This window comes from Strix aluco, chromosome 1, assembly GCF_031877795.1.
Source record: "Strix aluco isolate bStrAlu1 chromosome 1, bStrAlu1.hap1, whole genome shotgun sequence".
Lineage (NCBI taxonomy): Eukaryota > Metazoa > Chordata > Aves > Strigiformes > Strigidae > Strix > Strix aluco.
Window position 1 is genome coordinate 23,933,411 of NC_133931.1, and position 21,467 is coordinate 23,954,877.

The window sequence follows — 21,467 nt, forward strand, 5'->3', positions numbered from 1 at the left end:
TACACAATCCATTATGACTGTGGACTATCTGATATACACCAAATGGAGCAGCTGACATTGTGCTTTTAGAATACACCGCATAATGAAGAATATGATTACCTTTACCACTTACTTTTACAGAGAAACAATGAAACACAGCTTCTGCTTCCCACTTTCAGCTCTATGTCACTCAAATTCACATTTACTGTGGTTTTGTTTTTTTTTTTTTTTTGTCCCAGCAAAACAAACTCTTAGAGGACACAGAGAGAAACAGCAAAGGTACTTTATCTGCATGCAGTAACCTTTATCCTTGAAAAACTCAGTGATACCTACTACAATTGGTAAGAAACCATCTACATTGTCAATAGCTGACATACAGAACTTACCACTCCAGATATTCATTCATGTGAGGAAGGGAGAGCTTGTGCAACTAACTAACATATGTTACTGGAAAATAACATCTAAATGTGTGACTATAATATCTGGACTAGTTCAACAGATGTAATATGAAGTGTTGAAATGAAAATTAAAATTCAATCCACCTTCAATTATCTATGGTGATGGTGGCTTTGCATTAATCAAAATGCATGAAAAAACATGCATATTTCTGTTTACTTTTATATTTATTATATAAGGCATTATTGCTTATGGCTCTGAACAGATTACCTGTAGAGCCATAGGTGACCTTCTTTGAAAAACTGTTAAACTCTAGAGGTGCAAAAAGTTAGCCGCTATTAATATGAGGTTTCTTAATGGAGTATATATACATTACAATCTACTTATCTCACTTTTGAAAACAAATGAAAAGAAAAAATCAGGCCATAGTTCAATTGAGACAAACCTTCAGGTTAAGTACTGATAGAAGGAGATGATACATAGCACTGTAATGCTCATTCCATGGTGAAATTACACAATTCAGAAAAGAAATATCCTACCCTCACCAACCAAGTTTTAAGAAAAATCAGTGGTACATCTATAACATTATATATAACTACAGACTTGTGCAATTTTTTAAGAATATCATCATCAGTAGATTTAGTTTAGTTTAACAAACTGCAACATGTGTTTTATGGACTGAGAAATTAAATTTTGTTTTAGGAAATGTCATTCAAATGACAATGGGCTTCTGCTCTTCAGATACCATTTGTGAAGACAAAACCAAAAGATATATGAGTCCAATTGTAACTCTACCATGGTTCAAGACTATTAATCCATCTAATGGTGTCTTTTCATTATGAATGTAACTAGCTAGTACATAATTCAGGTGTGGAAAACTGTTTATGTACAAATCTGTGTTGACTGTATTAAAGAAATCCGTTTTTTAAAAAAAAAGCATCAGAGAAAACAGATACCCTGGCAGTTACTTGAAGTAAAGCTGCTGTTTCTAAGTATTAAGTAGTTCAACTTTGTAAATCCCTAGGATTAGAGATTAGTGTTATCATTGTAATCATCAGTGGCTGGTGAACAGCAAATAAAAAAATGCCTGTTTTTTGCAAAAGAGTCCATGATGAAGAAACCATTCTCTATGAGAAGTGTTTCATTAGTGTACAGAAAGCAAGCGCTATTATAATTGGGAAGATTTCCTTAAACATTAGTCACAATGGGTCAAGGAACCATGGATATAGCATTAGGTGACAGTGTACGAGTCAGACTAAAAAAAGATATTACTCATTGGATTTATGAATGCCATGTAGGAATGAGATCACAGACCATGAAAGACAGAAAATGAAGAGTTCAAACACGTAAGAAAAACAAGTAGCTCATCTTCAAAAGAACTAACAAAAACACTAAGAAAGTCATGCAACGTTGACAGTACTAACCTCTGAAAAGGTGTAATCTAAGCTAGTATCTTAAATATGAAAAAGCAAATAGGGTAATACATTAGAATGCATATTATAAATTCATTATCCTATGATGGGCTTTGTCTGTGATGTCTTTAATCTACATAAATCTTCCAGATGTCTCCTATAAATGCTTGATCACTTATTAATGGTCAGATTGACAGAGAGAGAAAGAATATAAATGAATGAATGAACAAATACAGAGCTGGAGGTACCAAAGACTCGTGAAAACAAATAGAAGAAAACTAACACCTATGCCTTGGTCTGAATGAAGTTACTGCTCTGTAAAAAACAGCAGTACTTAGAGGTCTATCAATTAAATGCATGGTCCTCATGGAGTTCATAAAGGCAGAAGAAGTGCAATTAGCCCAGAAACTAAGACAAGAGAAACACTGCTCTCCCTGTATAAGACAGACATGAACACACAGGTCTCAAGTAGGTGGACAAGGACCAGAAGGGTATGAGCAAGATTAATCAGAAAGAGAGAAAGAACACTTGTCTGTGTATGTATATATTTACTTTCATGTATGGTGGAAGGAGCAGGGAGCTGTAATAATGGGAGTTAAGGAAAGTAATTTCGGAAAGAAGATTGTGAAAGTACTTACAGAAGACAAGTTACAGAAACAAGGGATGAATGGATGCGTCCATTGCTGGGAGAGCTGGTAACAGAGCATAGAAGAGAACAAGCAGACAACCAGAGTTAAGGGAGAAGGAGCTTCATCTGGTTCCCTTCAAATAGACCTCCCAGAGGGAAACTTCCCTATACCATTTTACCCACTAATTTTTATAACACCTTTGAGAGTCCTTTCTTCCCTGAAAGGTGCTTAATTGTCACCAACTTGTCAGTGTGTTTAAATCAGTAACAACTAGCTTATAAACTAAATGGGAAGAAGAACCTACTCAAGGCTACTTTCAAAAAAAACCCCCAAACTTCAGCCACACAGTATGCCTTCTCTCCCTTCCTGACCTTTATCTTTTGAGCATTTCTTCTCCATTCTGTTCTCACTGAGCAAACCTCCTTACACAAAACCACCTGAAATTCCTCTCCAAGCCATGGACTTCACATGACCATCTTGTTTACTTTTATTTACAAGTTTTATAATTTGTTTACTCTTCCTTCTTCCATTTTTCCCTTACATTGTCTGCAAATTTAATTATTAAATGTAGCAGGGCTTGTCTCCTGCTGTGTATCTAATAATATTTAATGTCTACTACAGTAGGACATCTAATTGGGGAAACCTCAGGTAGCTCATTTCATACTCCAAAGCAAGTGTGGCACAGTGGACATACAGCACCCAACAAGATGAAAAAGATAAAGAAAAAAAAAAAAAGAGTGGTAGAACACGCTAAATAACATGTTCAGGGCAGAGGTTAACCCCTTTCCACCAAACTGTGATTCATATTTCGTATTTGCTTCCCTAGCAAAATCTTTCCTGCCTCTTGCCAAACCTTTTTGTCCAAACACTCCTATCTCCGAGTGCTGTTTACTAACCATGAATGACATTTCCTTCTGTCCACAAAAAACTCTACTCTCTCCAGTGCCACTTAATTGTCCTACAAGGCAGCACTGACAGCCACATGGAAGCAGATATCTTTTCAGCACTGTAAGCAAAACTCAGTTTTGTTTCTTCAAGGATGCCAGTGCATCCTCCCCCAGTATGGGGAAAGAATGAAAATTGGGAAATGGCCTTGGAGAGTATCAGGCCTGGAAGTCCCCCAGCATCTGAAAGGATGTAGGTAGAGAAGCCAGCCACTTCTCCAGTACTAACCAATGTCTTATTGCTTCTCCTGAAATGGTAGGCTCCAATGATAGGACAGTGGTATAAGCCAGGAATCAACAACAATCCAGCCATTTTGCCATACTCTGACTATTCCTGTCCACTCTCTCCAAACACCAGCCTGCCTCCCCTCCAACTATCTACACTACCTACTTGCAATGCTATAAAAAGCAGGAGCAAAAAAAGTATCCTTCCAGAGCTGGAAAGAACACACAATTTTGAGAATCCTGTCTCCTTAATGAGACTTTATTTGCAAAGTCCTCATTCCGACATCAGAAAAGCCTCATCCTATTTCATGACTTGCGATTTCATGCCATCAGCATAGCATCAGTTTTGAGCCTTTCAATTTCTGCTAATTTCTTCTTGTTTCCTTCATATAACTCATTCAAGTGGTTCTTTGACATTCTGACTTCCAATAACTTCCCACACCTCCACAATTTGCCTTTGAGTGATACCCCTAAAAGATTATGCTTCTGTTCTGGAGTTTCACTGTGTCTGGGATGACTGTCCTCATCAAACCTCATCCTCTAGAGATGCTACTTTGGAACAGGGAGATCCCTTCCGCAGGGCAGCTCTGAAGGAAGGAGCCAGTCAAGAACAATTTCCCTTAGCTGAGATCTTTGGATGGATTTCACAGGGCATCAAGAAATGGAAGGCAATTAAAGGTTAAGGAAAGAGAGAAACAATACTTATTTAAACCAGATAATACATTTATTTACAGTTCAAGCCAAAGTTAAAGCCAATGTTGATGTTCTGTAGACCGATTTGGTGATCTCTATTCTTCTCATTCTATAAAAAGCATTTTTCTTTTTTTTTAAAGAAATGAAGTATTTTTAAAGTTCTTTCTGTACTGTAGGCACACTTAATTTGCCAAACTGTAACTTACAAACTGTGGTGGAGGGAGTGGGAATGAGAGAGTGTCCTCCCTACCCTCCATACACACCCTCACTCTCCTATTAGGCATGTTCCAAAATGCTTTTTGTATGAAAATCAACTTTGTTCTCAAATGTTGTAAGGTCTCTACATTTCTGAGAGTTAAAAAAGAAGAAAACAATAGTAAATTAAATTAAAGGGCTACAGTTAATAGCAAATACATACTGCCACCATGACAAGTTTTGAATTTTGTAATTGGATTCTTTTATTTTCATAATTTAATGGGTTCATATGTTTCATACATTTTGTTAACTTTTTTTTTTCCCACTGAGAACTTTTTTTGTTTAGTGGTTTGAGTGTACAGATAACTTTGTTCTGTAGAAACCTGAGGTTATAATTTTCCTACACTTTTCTTTAAGCTTATTTTTCTGGATATTAAATGATGTTGATGCTCCTCAGAGAATCAACCAGTTGATAATTTTGGCACAAGGTTACTTATAACAGTATCTGTGAGGTTCTTGAAGAACTGCATTTATCTAGCATTACCCCAGACATATATTGTCGTGGTTTAACTGCAGCTAGTAAGTAAGCACCACACAGCTGCTTGCTCATTCCCCGCCGCAGCAGGATGGAGGGGGAAGAGAACTGGAAGGATAAAAGTGAGAAAACTCGTGGGTTGAGATAAGAACAGTTTAAGAATTGAAATAAAATATTATAATAACAACAACAACAATAATAATAGATTGTAATGAAAAGGGAAATAACAAAGAGAGAGAGATAAAACCCAAGAAAAACAAGTGATGCAAATGAAAACAATTGCTCACCACCAATCAACCGATGCCAAGCCAGTCCCCGAGCAGCAGCCCCCTGGCCAACCTTCCCCCTAGTTTATTGCTGGGCATGATGTCATACAGTCTGGGATATCCCTTTGGTCAGTTGGGGTCAGCTGTCCCAGCTGTGTCCCCTCCCAACTTCTTGTGCACCCCCAGACTCCTCGCTGGCAGGGTGGTGTGAGGAGCAGAAAAGACCTTGCACTGTGTGAGCACTGCTCAGCAATAACTAAAACATCCCTATGTTACCAACACTATTTCCAGCACAAATCCAAAACATAGCCCCATACTAGCTACTATAAAGAAAATTAACTCTACCCCAGCCAAAACCAGCACATATATAAAAAGCAAATTAACCCAGGAATGTGCAATCAAATTTAAAAGCAGGAAACCCTGCATTTTAGGGAATGTGACTCCTACCAACTTCCAAGCCCATTATATCAAAGAAGTGTACAAAAAAACCAGAGTCACAGGTACAGGCCCAGATGTATCATTAGACACTGCTTCCTCCTTTTCTAAATACATAATGGAACAGGCCATATATCTGATATGCTATAACCAAAAAATACACATGTGAAGAAGAGGCCAAGGTCCTCACAGTTTCTGTTACTATTGCTGGAGCCAAGCTTTCACTGGTATCATTCCAATGTTGTCTGTGCATATGTTTGTCTGATTTGCAGATGTTTCTCACACTTTAATTTCTGTAACATGTGAGGTGGCTTTATTAAATCCTATTCAAATTTTGTAGCACACATCTGCATAGCTACAGAACAGAACTTCATTTAGTTAATAACACAAGTAAGGCCTACACATGCATGTATTTCTGGAAGTGAACTTGAAAAAGAAAACTAGTCCTTGAATTTCTAGAAGCCAAACGGAGGATGTCGATGTAAAACAATGTTATCAGAAATAAAAGTCTCGTGAACCTCTCGACACAGCCAGAGGCAGAGTAAGTTGGGGGTTAGACACCTAGGCCTGCAACTGCCAGGGTTTTGGAACCTGTTCTATCACAGGGCCTGCAAGTCCTAACCAGGGCCTCGGGTTACTGCGTTCCCATCCAGTATTCCAGGTCACTTGCACGTACTACTCCTTGGACTAGCTAGCTTGATGATAAGCTAAAACTGTATTAAGGCTCAGGCTTTCAGCAATAACCTCTTCTGTTTGCAGCTATGCCAGCTGCAGATCATATCAACAGACATCCCCAGCTGCTCAACACCATGTCCCTCTCAGAGGTTACTGGGTTACTGGCTCCACCCGACCCCTACTTCAACAGTTCGATGTGAACATACTATCTAAATTTTTTCTGCCATTCAAACATGCGTAAACAGTTGAATTGCCCCATTCTCCTTCTCAGTGGCAGAAGCACTGCAGATGCTCCTCTGAAGGCAGACGTTGCTATATGCTGTCCTTTGGGAGATGAAAAATGAAGAGACTGCATTTCTTCTTAGCCTTCTGTTAATGGTACTGTAACCAGAACCACTAGGCAGAGTCACAGGGGCTGAAAAACTGATGGTCTGCAGTAGCTGACTGTTTTTGTTTTTTTTTAAATTAGCTCAAATTCTTAGAAAATTTTTGCAGTGAAGAACTAAGAAACTGAAGTGAGAAGAGAGACTGTGGTCTTGTTTCTCACGCAGTTTTAATTTTCATTTTGGATTTTCAGCACCCAGCGTGGTATTGTTAAATATGTTTATGCATTAATTTTCTGCTCCGTTTCCAGATCTACAGAAAAATCAAGCCAGACTCAGAAACCCTGAACTATTTTCCCACAACTTCTCATGCCAAGTCCTAAAATATACAATTTAATTCTTTCACCAATTGTTGCAAATTGACCAATATACTGAGTTTATTTTCTTAGCAGAATTTATCTTTGTTCATCAGGAAGATCCAAACATATGAGGCCTTCATCCCTGGCCTGCCTAAAGCTCAGGGATGATCACAGTTTGGCCACACTAATGCTATGCCTTATCAAAATAACTTCTGCGTTCTTGCTCAATCACTGAGTTTCCCCAAGGACTAAACACTTCTACCACTGTTTGTACTTAAGTAAACAGTAACAAGTGGCCTGTTGTAGTCTGTACTACCTTTGTTTTTGCTGTTCCAAAGGAGGGATGGTAAAAATGATTTAACTGTTTCCAGCCTTTCAGTACTTAAGACTCTCACTCATGTTTCCCTGTCTTACCACCACACAGACTAAAATTCAGTAAGCTAGGTAGCTTTATCCACATAAGACTGTGGTGATCACCATCAACTTGTCAGCATGAAAAGAATTACATGCAGCTTAAAATATAAATCATCCACAGATCACATAAACAAATTACTTCTTTTGCTGTTTAATATAAACAGTTGTGAGAGTTTGCTTTCTTCCGATTCATTTATAGCAAGTCTGTCGCAGCTGAAAGAAGCTTTAAAAATAATCATTTGTCTCCCATAGAACAAAATAACACATTAACTATAAAATCTCTAAACTTAAAAAAAAGTATCTATTGCAGAAAAGTATTTTTGTTTGACAGACTTCAAGATTTCAAGATTTAAAAATATAGGAACATATAAACAAAACGCAGACTCTGATAAAACACAAATTTCTGGAAAATGTCCTTAAGTCAAACCTGCAGAAATACATATTATTGTTTAATTACTCTATATACATCATTGCTGCTTATCAGCAATAATGACTATAAAATACACAGCTGCAAGGTGAAATTGTGGCTGATGCACTTGATTTTTATATATTACCTCCTCTTTTTCTTTCATTAAAAACATTATTGTTATAATAATCTGAAAACAAGTTATAATTTACAAATACAGATGGTATTTTCTAAAGCAAACAACATGGACATAGATTTGCTCCCACTGACTTCTTTGTAACATTAGGCCAATATTAAGTAGCTTCAAATTTCTAGAGACCAAAATGCACATCTATAAATAATCAATACTAGCATTTTAGAGAATATAAAGACATTAAGTACACAGCATTTAAAGAGATTAAAATAAAAGTATTTTTCTATTTCTCTGAGTATTTGAAAGTTGTTTGCAGACCTGTCTATATCAAGCCAGCAATCAAGCAAGGTTTTGTTGGTGTTAGGTCTCCTGACCAGTGAGTGCCTGCACTATAACTGCCTCATCTGCTTTTACTGCTCCCTTGATGGAATTCAGACTCTGTGGGAAGGGACAGGAGTGGTCCAGTTCCAACAGACAGTGATAAATCAGACCCAGGAAAATGGTGGAATGCTGCTTCAATCTTCTCAGCTGCCTCCACTTTCCCTTTCCCCTCTACCATTCACTGAAAGCATGCTTTTTTAAGTCATCCTCTGCTTCCGTGCAGTACCACTTCTTCTCAAGTTGGTTAACTTTCCTGACATCCCAGTTATTTCTGTGAGGTATTACAGATAACTTTTGCCTTCCTGTCTCCAAACACCACCAATCCCTCCCCATGGCTCAGATTTTCTATACCAGTTTCTGAAGAGTACTTGAAGAATACCATGTCATATGAAGCTGACAAGCATTAGGTTACTCTGACATCCCCTGCCCTGCTTCTACACTTTTTGAAATTAAAATTACTTCTTCAGAAGGTACCTAGAAAAATATTTAGTCCTCAGCTGTTCTTTGGTGTGAGACAATGCAACTGGGTTTTAAAACACTTGTTCAGATTTCACTAGTTAGGCTCTTGTGGACAAACAGGGTCTCCAGATAAAAAGTCTTACGTTTAAGATAGATGTTATATATAACAATCCATACTTGGATAGACTGTGGAGGACTGTGTCTTCAGCCAGAAGAAAAACTTGGCCTCACTGAAAATAGTGTGGTATAACAGACAGACACCTGGAGCCCGTTAGGCAATTTGACAGGTAAAACTAGCTGCTGTACTTCACAGGAGACAAAACAATTAAAAAAAATCTGTCTACATTTTTCACAAGGGTTGTCCACTCACTTTGCTTTTAGGGCAGAGGAATAGCTGTATAGCTCTCTGTACAGATGCCACTCAGATCCATCCCTGCATCTATAATGGGGTTCTGTGCATATTTGAACATACTAAGAGATTATTTTTTTCAGATAAAGTCTATATTATATGGACTATAACTGAGGTACTCAGCAGACTGAAGTTCAAAGTAGCAGTTGGAGACAGCAGAAGTGACCAGATTGTGTCCCTCATCTTCACATCCTACTCTCTTCAAATAAAGGAGAAGCACAATTTCATGATCATACTATCTACGGCTATGTAAGGTAATAGTAATTAAGTTAGCAAAAGGAACAGGGAAACTAAGTGATCAACTACTCTCAAAGGACGCTGGTGAAAAAGAATGAGGGAGAACATTACTTAGCTAATTTTTCACTACATATATTTTTAAATTCTCAACAATCCTTACCTCAAAGAACAGGACAGCAACCATGTCATTATAATGAAAACCTATCTTGTGCTTTGACATTAGGAAATATGTTGAATAAGTTCAGAGACAGCCACCAACTGCAGAAGAGAATGAGTGTGCTGGGTTTGTGTGTGTGGCAGGGTTTTTGGTAGCAGGGGAGGGGGCTACAGCAGTGGCCCACTGTGAGAAGCTTCTCAAAGGTCCCCTGGCTCCAAGTCACACCCATGTCTGTGCCAAGACCAAGCCAATTAGTGATGGTGGCTGCGCCTCTGCGATAACATATTTAAGAAGGGGAATCTGGGAGGAGGAGTGGGAGATGTGAGGTGTTGCAAGGAGGACACCTATGCGAACACCAAGGTCAGTGGAAGAAATGAGGAGGAAGAGGGGGAGGTGTGCTGGTGCAGAAACCCCCCTCAGCCGATGGTGAGACAGGAGGGCCACCCACCCTGCCACCCACGGAGGTCACCAGTGGAGCAGATGCCAACCTGCAGCCCATGGAGGACCCTACACTGGAGCAGGTGGCTGCATGCGAAGAAGGCCGGGACTCTTGGGGAAGAAGTCCCACGCTGGAGCATCTTGGGAGGAACACATCCCACGGGAAGGACTTATCTCAGAGAAAGCTTGTGGAGGACTGTCTCTCGTGAGAGGGGCACTGCACTGGAACAGGGGAAGAGTGTGAGGAGTCCTCCCATTGAGGAGGAAGGAATGGCAGACTGACCGTAACACCATCCCTGGCCCCCTGCACCGCTGCAGGGAAGGAGGTAGAAAAATTGGGAGCAAAACTATGCCCATGAAGAAGGAAGAGAGTGGGGGAAGGTGTTTTTAAGATGTGGTAATGCTTCTCACTGTCCAACTCTGTTAAGTGGTGGTGGTGTTGTTAGTGTTTGAATTAAATTGATGTTCTTTTTCTTCCTCTAATGAGACTGTCTTTTGACCATGACCATAATGGGCAAGTCATCCCTCTCTGTCCTTATTTCCATTCCTGAGCCTTTTGTTTCACTGTCTCCTTCCCATTCCTGAGTGGGAAGGGGTGAGTCAGCAGCTGCGTGGTGCTCAGTTTCCCTCTGGGCTCAAACCACAACAATGAGTTATGGAGATACTGCCAACCTTTATGTTACAAATTATGTAATTCATATTGTCTAAAATAGTCTATTAGAAATGTGAGAATTAAATATGGTTTATTCTCACTGGTTGGCCAAGCATGATTCTCCTACCTCTTCCCATTTCTCACCCACAACAGTACTACAAACTCATAGTCAACAGGACTGTGCATGGTCTCAGGAACAATGTTCTTAGCTACTTTACACATGATGATCTGCAAAAATTCATTGTAGCTTCAAAACACTTTGAGATTTATTTTTACTGATGGTCACCAAAAGATTAAAAAGAAAAAAAAAAATCAGATAAAGTGATGAGTACATTGACTTAAAATGGTGGTAGAGTGCTTAAGATCATTTTACCTACGGCTTAATAAAAATCTGTTTGGAAAATGTTACTTTGTTTACATCATCTAGAATGCAATAATTTGGTCACCCTACTAGGTTATTCACCTCACTCCAACTGGTAGCTTGACATAAAATTAGGTCTAAGAGTGAAGGGATAATTGTTTTTTTTGAGGTTCGTTTTGTTTTAAACCTCAGTCTTTAAATATAAGAAAGCACTAGGTCAAGACAACCTTTGATGTTACATATCATAACAGCCAAATCATTTAGATTAATCCTCCAGTGGCTATCCGTTCTTTTTCACCTTACAGTACCCACTAACTTTTTTCAAGAAATCACAAAACCAGTATCAAAGGTGGTCTTCAAGTATAAACACTGACTCACAAATTCATAAAAATGATAGTGCCCACAAACTCAAACACAGTATTTTTGTAGCTATTAGTCTTATAGAAATCTAAAACTCTGGCTTGACTTCTAATGACAAAGATTCTCTCCAAGTCTTTTTTTCAACTACAGTAATTCAAAACCTTTGCCTTTCTCTTTTTTTACTGTTAATTAAAACCCTTGTACACCCTACATACTGTTTTGATTTTAATCACCTCAATACACCTAATATTCCCACCCAGTTAATCAGAAATGGAGAAAGATTTTCCTCAGCTGCCAAGCCAAAAATATTACCCTGCTACTTGAACAACTCTGTAAATCTTCCTGACAATATAAAAATTGGCCTTCTAATTCTCATTTTTAATTTCTGATGAAGAACTTACAATCTCAAATATTTGGCCAAATATATGTTCTCCCACTTCACTGTCTCCATTAAACAAATTACACCTGCCTCAGTATGCTCTTCTATCTGTGCACTTACATATCCCTTGTGCTGGTTCTTTCTTCTGGACTGCCTTCCTACCCCAGCCACAGACAGAGCACCTTGGGCTGAGAGCTCTGAATGGAGACGATGGACAGGAGTCTATTCCTCTGTCCTTCAGTCATACGAACTATGGCTCCATGCAAACATTTCCTCCTGTTAGTACCTTTCTTTCCTTTTCCATATTTTTGTTAATATCCTCAGAGCATGGTCAATTTTTTAATTTATTTATCCTGTCTAAGCACAATGATACATTCCTTTCAAAGCAGTTTTCAAATCTCAGTTGTAAAGTGTTATGTCAACTCTAAGTCCCTTATTGTGAAAAAAATCCAATATTAGTGCCATGTGTTTTAATATAACTTTCTATTTTAACAAGATTAAAATTATGGTCTTAGCTTCGGAGTGGAAAAGACTGAACACAAATTCTAACATTGTCCTTTGTTGGCTAATTCACCAAATTTCATTTAGATCAGGAGAAAAATTATTTAGCTGGTGCATAACATCTGTTGAGAATAGGAAGAAAATTAAATAAGTGACGAACAACATTTTGCAAAGGGGTAGGATATGAACATTGAACTTGGACCCATATTACCAAAATAATCTTGGTAACATGACAGATTAAAACAATTACTGAATCAGTTTCAAGTAATGCTCCAAGTACAGCATGTACTCCAAATACTGCTGTCTATATAGAGGGTCAAAACCAAATCGTTATTTATAAAGCTGGTGGTTTCTGATTTTAATGAGAAAGGGATTTGCTGTGAGTAGGTGGAAAAATACTATTTTTGTGACCATATTGTTTTCTTACTATTATTGCTTACCTTCAATTCTGTATCCATGGCAAAATTTTTTACAACTGAGATCACATACACATAGAAATACACCAAAACCAAGGCTATTCAAATAATCTAGAAACATTTTAGTGAAACAACTTAAGAACTTTCAGTTCTTAAGTTCAAACACCTTTTAATGACAGTTACCTCTGTGTGTGTGTGTGTGTGTGTGTGTGATGCATATAAAAAGTAAGCACTAGCAATCACCATTTCATTTTCTCCAAACCCAGAAATTAATATAAACCATACATAGGGTTAGAGCAATCCTGGCCAAATGTTGTTGAACATGTAATTGCACTCAGCATTCAAACTGCTGTGTATTTGCCTGTGTTCCAGATCTATTCTATGAGATGCCCCCAAAACTGCTGTGTTTACCCTGAGAATGAAATCCAGTCTCTCAGAACGGTCTCCCTGCATTGTAATAGCTTTATGTTACGAATGAAGCATTGCATATGCATGATATACCATCGGTATACCTTCAACTCATCTTACGCATTTTTGGCTCTCTCCTGGAGCACAAACAAGGCCAACTCATTATTCTAACTAGTAAGCCTGACAGAGGCACTAAGAAAATCACAAATACTAGGCTTATTCAGTTGCACAGCCTCCTGTGACCACCCATTCTATGATATATCAGCAACCTGATGACTCGTGGCTAACGATACTCATGGATGAAGTTTAAGACTGTATTCGTGCTGATAAAAGAATTAGCCTTCTTTCCTCAGTATGGCAGAGAAGCACAACTCCTTCCCATGTCTCAAAATAGTATTTTATAGTCTTAGGCACACACAGAAATTAAGATCAGGTACCAGATTGCTCCAGACAGTGCTGTAAATTAAGGAAGCAGAAATACATAAAAGCAAGTGACCAATCTCTCTTATATTTGAAGCTGCATATCCAAATCCTCATGTGACTCAGTTACAAAAGCACTCCTGAGACATGAGACATCTGGGAGAGGGGAAGGAACTGAGCTCCAGAAGTAGTTCATAGTTGGAGGGTAACAATGGCTGGATGGACCTGGTGTGAGCGTACAGCTGGGTGACTTGCAGTGCCAGCCTTGGGTGCCTTCACTGCCCCTGTATCTCTCCCAGTTGTCAATACACTCTACACACAGCAGCTCTCTGTTGACTCAGGCATCACAACGACTGGCTTCAACATGACAGGCTGACTGCTGAAGCTACTTGGAATGACTCACAAGCAGCAAAGGTATCACAGGTACTTCCAAAACACCAGTTACTGTTCTAATAATTCTGGACTTGAAAAATGCCTTATGCTTCTTGGCCTGAAAATACTAACCATAATTTTCTGACAAGTGTTAATATTCATTCACTTCAAAGAAAAACAATTCAGAAAAATAATAAACATATGATCAAGACAGCAATTTCTTTTTAATGTTTTCTCCTTCCTCTTGTTTCACCAAACTGAGTAATAAAGTATTCTTCATTCATTTATCAGGGCAAAGCTACTTTCCATAGGGACACTACTGCTCTTTCTGATCCTTCTGTTTCTTACTTGACCGCACACCATACCTTCTAAGTCAGAACTCACATGACACATTTTTTTTAAGAAAGCCTACCTCTGTAGTAGTCCCAATGTCAGCAGATGGGCTGTATGTGCTGGTATCTGGTGGGGCGGTACCAACACTACTTTTAATTGGAGAGCTAGGAGGAGCAGGTCCTGTCATGGTTTCAGTATAGACAGAAGATTGATATAGAACTCCTTTCCTCTGAATTTTATTCCAAACTTTACCTGTGATCTCCGCCAGTTCATACAGAAGCTGCACCTAAAATAAAAAAAAAACAACACCTTTTTTCAGATGAAACTTTCCTTAATGAGGTGAAGGAAAATCAAAGTCCTCCACTGAGAGTTAGAATGTAGCAGAACTGAACTTCTCACCATTCATAATGTTCTGATAAGCAACTACATTGCAATTAAAATAATTAACATTAGTTATAGTATAGTGATCTTGATAAAAATAATCTGTGCTTTGTCTAAACATATGGTATGTAGTTCATAAAAACATAAGCAATAACATGGTCTTGTAGAACTCTTACTAATATCAATTTTAACAATTAAACAAGGGTAATTTATCATATATTCACATGTATAGATATTGCCTCTAGAAAAAGGCAAACATATAAACTTTATGAAATATTGACAATGCAAAAATTATTCATTTAAATCGTATTAAAATAATGATCCCACGCAGAATATGAAACTGTTCTGTTTTAGGGAGAATATCCACTATCAAACTCAATAGTCTCCTGGCATATGTCATTCCTATATTCAGAAACACACTAACTTGCACATTGTTTGACTCAGTTCTAAGATATTTACACAAGTTTTTGTAAATAAGCATTAATCACAGAATTTGTATGACAACATACTGTAATATACTGTATAAAACAGGCTCAGAGAAAACTGCAAACAATATATAAGCAGATCCACAGCTGGATACCATACCCAACTTGCCATTATAAAAAATGGAAATTCTCATATTTATAAGAACTTTAAGCCTCAGGACACATCTACTCTATGAAACTGGCTTCTTATGTGGGCAGAACAGATGCAGAAAAACATTGTTGTCAATCTACATTTGATATAAAACAGTACTTGATTTTGTGCGTGAGAGTGTGCGATAAAGTCACAAAGTACATACTACAGTCCTTTCTTAAGAGGTGAAGTGCTTAAATTTTATAAAAAACTTCTTAATTGATCCTGGATTTTCTTTTGAAGTTTCAAGGCTTACACTGAGCAGGTCATATACTCCATTTGACAGAATTCTTCCTTAAAGGAGATAAACTTCTCAGTACTTTTTTTGTCTTCATATACAGAGCAATCTGCAGACAAACAATAACTCTGGCTGTGGCAAAAAGTTCTTTTAGTTATGCTTTAAAATATTTTCTGTCTGTAGCGCTCTGATATGCACTGGTAACCTTTAAATTACTAATTCCAAATTTCGAAGTTTTCCTGAGTCTTATCCATGCAGTGCGGGAAGATAAACTAATAATGTCCATCTGATTGACTGAGTAATATAACATCAATTGGTGTTGATACTTTGCTGGCAAAAGAGTCTACAAAATTAATAAGATACAGGCACATATCCAAATCATACATGCTTGCAACCTCCCCTTCCTCAAAATAATTTTTGGTCAAGAAAGCAGAGGATAATTTAAGCTATACTTGCCTTAATGAAGCAGGGATTCCAGAAATTTAATTATGCTACTCTTCATAATGGCACAAAACAATGCAAAAGAAGGAATGATGCAACTTCTGTGTTTACATACATGCTCCTACACAAGGTCAAGAGGTTTATCATCAGCTAATCCAACACTGAAGAGTTTAAATCTTACTGGGGTTGCAACAGTGATAATCATTAAAGCTAACAGTTACGTATGTTACCTAGGAGATTTTTTAAAATTGCTCAGGTTAGAATCTTTGCAGCCACTCTGAAACAGTGGTTATTTCAGACAGCAGTAGCCATCTCTCTGAACATTGTCAGCAACCAGACAGCCAAGTAGTATGATCCTAATACTCTACCCTACTCTAAAACCAGACAAAACAAGTTCACCAAGAAAAAAAGGCACAATTTGATTAGGGGGAGATTATTTTCATGGAGATATATTAAAAAGTAGAAAAAAAAAAGGCCTCACACCAAAACCTCATTAAAACGAAAAAGAGAGGCATGTGTCTACATGTAAATAAAATTTTAAAACTTCAGATAAAGAGCTGAAGTTATGTCTTTGATTATTTTTAATACACTTAATTTTATTCTATTGGTTGTTACTCATTAAAATGGAAGGATTTCTACTTCTCTTGTTGGTTGCACTTTTTCAAGTGAGTAGCCTCATTATTTTTAGTACGCTCTATTCAAGAGAAGAAAAATAGTATGACAAAAAGAGGAATAACTCTGCCAGTATTTGTTACTAAGAGTTTCCCTCTCTCACTGCTTCCACCCTCCTCAGCAAAACCACACATAACTCAGTAAGACCCCACGGACTACTTGGCAAAATCTGTAAAGTTCAATACATTACAGCATTTTATACTTTAAAAATAACACATTAATACAAAATTGAAAACTACAACAAAAGGCAATACCCTGGCAATTTTGCACACTGGAAGTATCTATTGACGTTAAAGGGATACAACCATCAGAACATGGTTTCATATTAAATTATGATAGTCATACAGTAAAATACTTCACCTTTGCTACCATTTAACAAATTGACTGAGTATCACCTACTTTAAGGCTGTCATCTATAGACAAAATATGTCCCATCATTCTAAAGAATCAAATTTCACAGTCACTCTACTGTGAATTTATAACTATCAAAAGCTGTTTATGTAATTGTGTTTTCCATCTTTGTTCATGAACATCTGGTTAAAGAAGACTGATGGGTTTTTTTGTCCTTCTGCATCGGTAAAGCAGAAAGAACAAATAAGGCAGATGTAAGTGAGAAAGGACAGCTCAAGAACCTTCACTAAATGCAAATAATTTGTCCGTATCCTTTTGGTCACTATAATACTTCAGTAAATTAATAACATCACAGTGTACAAGGACATCCTTTAAGACAAGAATATTTGGTCTGATATTCCACTGTACAACTTCATTTTAACATTTCACTATACTTGTAATATGATTTACATGGAGCTTACAATTTGAATTTTTTAGTGCAAATGTTATCTTACCATTTGCAAAACAAATTATCTGATCACACTTTGGTAGGAAAGCTTGAAACCATGTTTTACTTAATCCATTTTTCTTTTTAATTTGCAACTCAAATTTAGATAAGGCTTCCACTCGTAACAATGCCATTCTGCTTATAAATTAATACTATTAATGTATTACATATATTAACCATGAGTAATGCAGTTGAAGATTTTATAAAACCAGAACTGATCAGACAATTTGCTGGAATTTCACTGAGAGTGTACCAATGAAATTTAGCAGACTATTTTGCTACATGAACATCATGAAATATTTACCAATTCTCTAAATAGCTGCAATATCAAGATGAATTTTGTACAGTTCTATGAAAATTAATACAGAATAAGGCAGGTTGCCATAGGCTGTGAAATTATCACATACGAATTCATTAAACATGATGGAAATATCACAAAGTTGCAAAGTAAATCTTTCAGAAGCCTTTAAATATAAAATGTAAAATTGTCAGCAAAATCACAGTTTTGTTCTTTCCTATTTATACATTTATAACACAATGACAACCGTTTGTGTGTGCGCACACACCTGTCATACAGCTTTACAAGTCTGAGTAGACCTTGTTGAGGCTAGTCAATTTTAAATTTTAATTTGCCCTGTCCAGAGCACAATCTCACTCTACCAACCCTCTTCCTAGTGAATGTGAGCCCATCCAGTACAGAAGACAATGGCATATAGCAAATGAGTCAGAAATAACTTGGATGGAAGGCAGTGAAAGGGGCAGATCACACACTGAGGATAAAATACATATGGAGTTTAAAACACTTGTTTCATTCATAAGAGCATGGAATGAGGCAAGAGAAAAATTGCATGTGACTGAGAAACATATTGTAATGAGTACACACAAGGGATAACATTAAAATTACACCAGCCACCTTAGCTTTAGTATTCCCAGACTTAGGTCATAAGCCCATAAATCTTTACAAATGTGATGTGCTGTCTATCAGGTCAAAATTATAATACTTTGTGTTCTTTCCCTTTCTTTCCATTAAAAGAAGCAATAAACAGTCCATTTTGTCCATGATGTCCTTTGAAAAATCTTATGCAAAGCTAAAACTTTGGAGCAGACAGCATATGAATGCAGAGCCCTACTCAGACCTCAGCAGATTTGCAATTTCTAAGAGTGTTCTCTCCAGCATCACTGGACATGTTGCAACTGTCAGGAAAGTGTTACCCAAGTTGCAGTAAAAATTACTCTAAATTTTGCATAGAAAACCTACTCTATTTGGAACTACAGCAAACTTGATCCAGATCAGTAAAATACAGGGTGCACTTTCTGAAAATTTAGTAACTTCTTTGCCTTTTAATAAATGTAAATGAGGTGGTAACTTTTGTTTACGCACATTCATCTGGGTTTTTTCCCTTTACTATATGATACCATTGTTTGCCTAAAAAACATTCGATGCTCGAAGAAATGTTAGTTCTATGAAAATATGGTAAAAAATTACATTAAACCACTTCCGTATATGAATTCACAGTGACAGCAGAACAGCACTATAGCATTTAATGGTACATCTGCAATTCATTTCACTCCCTCAGCCAAAAGATGCATTTATACTGTAGCTATTACATTTTGAGAAGAGTTTAAATTACAAAATTTGAGAGCGCTTCAAAGCAAATCTTAATCTAAGCACCTTGATCTTGATGGCCCAGTTAAAAAAAAATTAAGATAGAAGAGAACCTCTTCAACAAAATGCAGAACGATTGTACATAAATTGAGTTATTTTTAATTTCCTTTCATAAATCAATTAAATGTACCAACCTGGGGGTTGGAGCATTTTATTTCAAGGGACTCAAGGTCGACATGGAGGCAGACAACAAATGAGTGTCTGGATTCTGGCCCTGAAGCAAGCAGTTTCTGTGAAGTAACAGCTAAAGTAGAAGTACAGCCCATTGGTTCCACTAAATTAAGTGTCATCTGTTGTCCAAGAAGAGTGTATATACTGAAATGATGCAGACTAATAGTCCATGGAAAAGCATCACCTAATGATTAAAAAGAAGGGAAAACAGTTAAATAATTGCATAATAAAAACTTGACCATTTTTTTTTCTCAGAACTCAGTAAATGCCTTATCCTAAACCCCTTTAGAAGTCAGCAAGAGCAATCAACCACCATTAAATTGATCCCAAACTCTCACAAATATAATTTATACACCAATTCCATTGTATACCTCAAAATCTAAACAAAAGCAATACAACTTTTACAACTTTTTGAAAATTGAAATACATTGGGAATTTTAACCCCAAACTGTGAATAAATGTGTACAACATAGTCTTTAAAGAACTCCTTTTGTTTTATATGATTTTCCTCAAACTAAGGAGTATCCTGAAACCTCTCCCCACTTATTTCAGCATATGGATGATAGAGGCAGCTCCTTACATTATATACTTATGCATGTTTACAGGTTTTAATACTAGAAAGGAGAATTATCTTTCTTCCAAAAATTTACAGCTTGCATATCAACAGGGTGGTGCCACAGAGTAAAGCCTATCTCAGTGTACTGCTCAGGTAAGTGAGACCTTGATCACAGTGCAGCTCTTTCCACGCCCTCCACTTAACTTTCTAGGAACAGAATGGTGATGGATTTTGTAAAAACAAATTACTCTAGACATACACTGAGCACTTCATTTCTTATACTTAGGAAGGAGTCTACCATGAATCATTATCAAGAATAATCATTGAGGGAATTGGTAGTGTCCAGCTAAACAACAAAATGGCTGCAACTTCAGTAGAATCCGTCTTCTTTAGGTTGTCAATAAATGGGAAAGAAAAGAAAAAGTTTCCAAAGCAGGACCACAATTATTCGAGTAGGCCTTTAGAAGGCCAACAGGAACTCTTTTTAGTGAGAAAACATTCAACAGCTCTACCAGCTAGACTTGAAAGGAACTGAGAACACAGACTACAGAAACTGAAGTAGAATCCCTGTGGTAGGCTTAACTTTGGCTGGATGCCAGGTGCCCACAGAAGACACTCTATCACTCTCCCTCCTCAACAGGACAGGGGAGAGAAAATATGATGAAAGGCTTGTCGGTTGAGATAATGACAAGAAGACCACTCAGCAATTACTGTCATGGGCAAAACAGACTCAGCTTGGGGAAATTAATTTAATTTCTTGTCAATTAACACCAGAGTAGGGTGATAAGAACAAACGTAAAACCATCTTCACCCTGCTCCTCCCTTCTTCCTGGGCTCAACTTCACTGCCAAATTCTCTACCTCCTCTCCCTGAGCAGCACAGGGGGACAGGGAATGGGGGTTGTGGTCAGTTCATTATGCATTGTCTCTGCTGCGTCTTCCTCCTCACACTCTTCCCCTCCTCCAGTGTGGGGTCCCACCCATGGGAGACAGTCCTTCACAAACTTCTCCAATGTGGGCCCTTCTCACAGACTGGAGTTCTTCATGAACTGCTCCAGTGTGGGTCCCTTCCACGAGGTCCAGTCCTTCAGGAACAGATGTGGGTCCCCTGCAGGGTCACAGGTCCTGCTAGAAAACCTGCGCTAGCATGGGTTCCTCTCCACAGGGCCACAGGTTCTGCCAGGAGCCTGCTCCAGCATGATACTCCTTAAGGACTCCAGCGTGGTGGGGTCCTCCATGAGCTGCAGGGTGGGTATCTTCTCCACCACGGACGTCCATAGGCTGCAGAAGCACAGCCTGCCTCACCATGGTCTGCACCACAGGCTGCAGGGGAATCTCAGCTCTGGCACCTGGAGCACCTCCTCCCTCTCCTTCTTCACTGACCTTGGTGTGGGCATAGTTGTTTCTCTCACATATTCTCACTCCTCTCTCCTAGCTACTGTTGCGCAGCAGGTTTTTTCCACATCTTAAACATGTTATCACAGAGGTGCTACCAAACATCACTGATGGACTCGGCCTTGGCCAGCAGTGGGTCTGTCTTGGAGCCATCTGTGAGTGACTCTGTCAGACATGGGGGAAGTTTCTGGCA

General features: G+C 38.0%; 1 protein-coding gene across 11 annotated transcripts in view; it reads right to left on the reverse strand.

Annotated features, from left to right (window-relative positions):
* The window catches only part of VPS13B (vacuolar protein sorting 13 homolog B), a 491,427-nt gene that overhangs the window by 210,399 nt on the left and 259,561 nt on the right, over positions 1–21,467 (reverse strand). For all 11 annotated transcript variants that reach the window (XM_074815029.1, XM_074815038.1, XM_074815049.1 and 8 more), the window contains 2 exons: positions 19,288–19,508; positions 14,382–14,588 (listed from right to left, as the gene is read on the reverse strand). In XM_074815029.1, the coding sequence (XP_074671130.1) occupies positions 14,382–14,588; positions 19,288–19,508 (428 nt within the window). The remainder of the gene's footprint in view (positions 1–14,381; positions 14,589–19,287; positions 19,509–21,467) is intronic.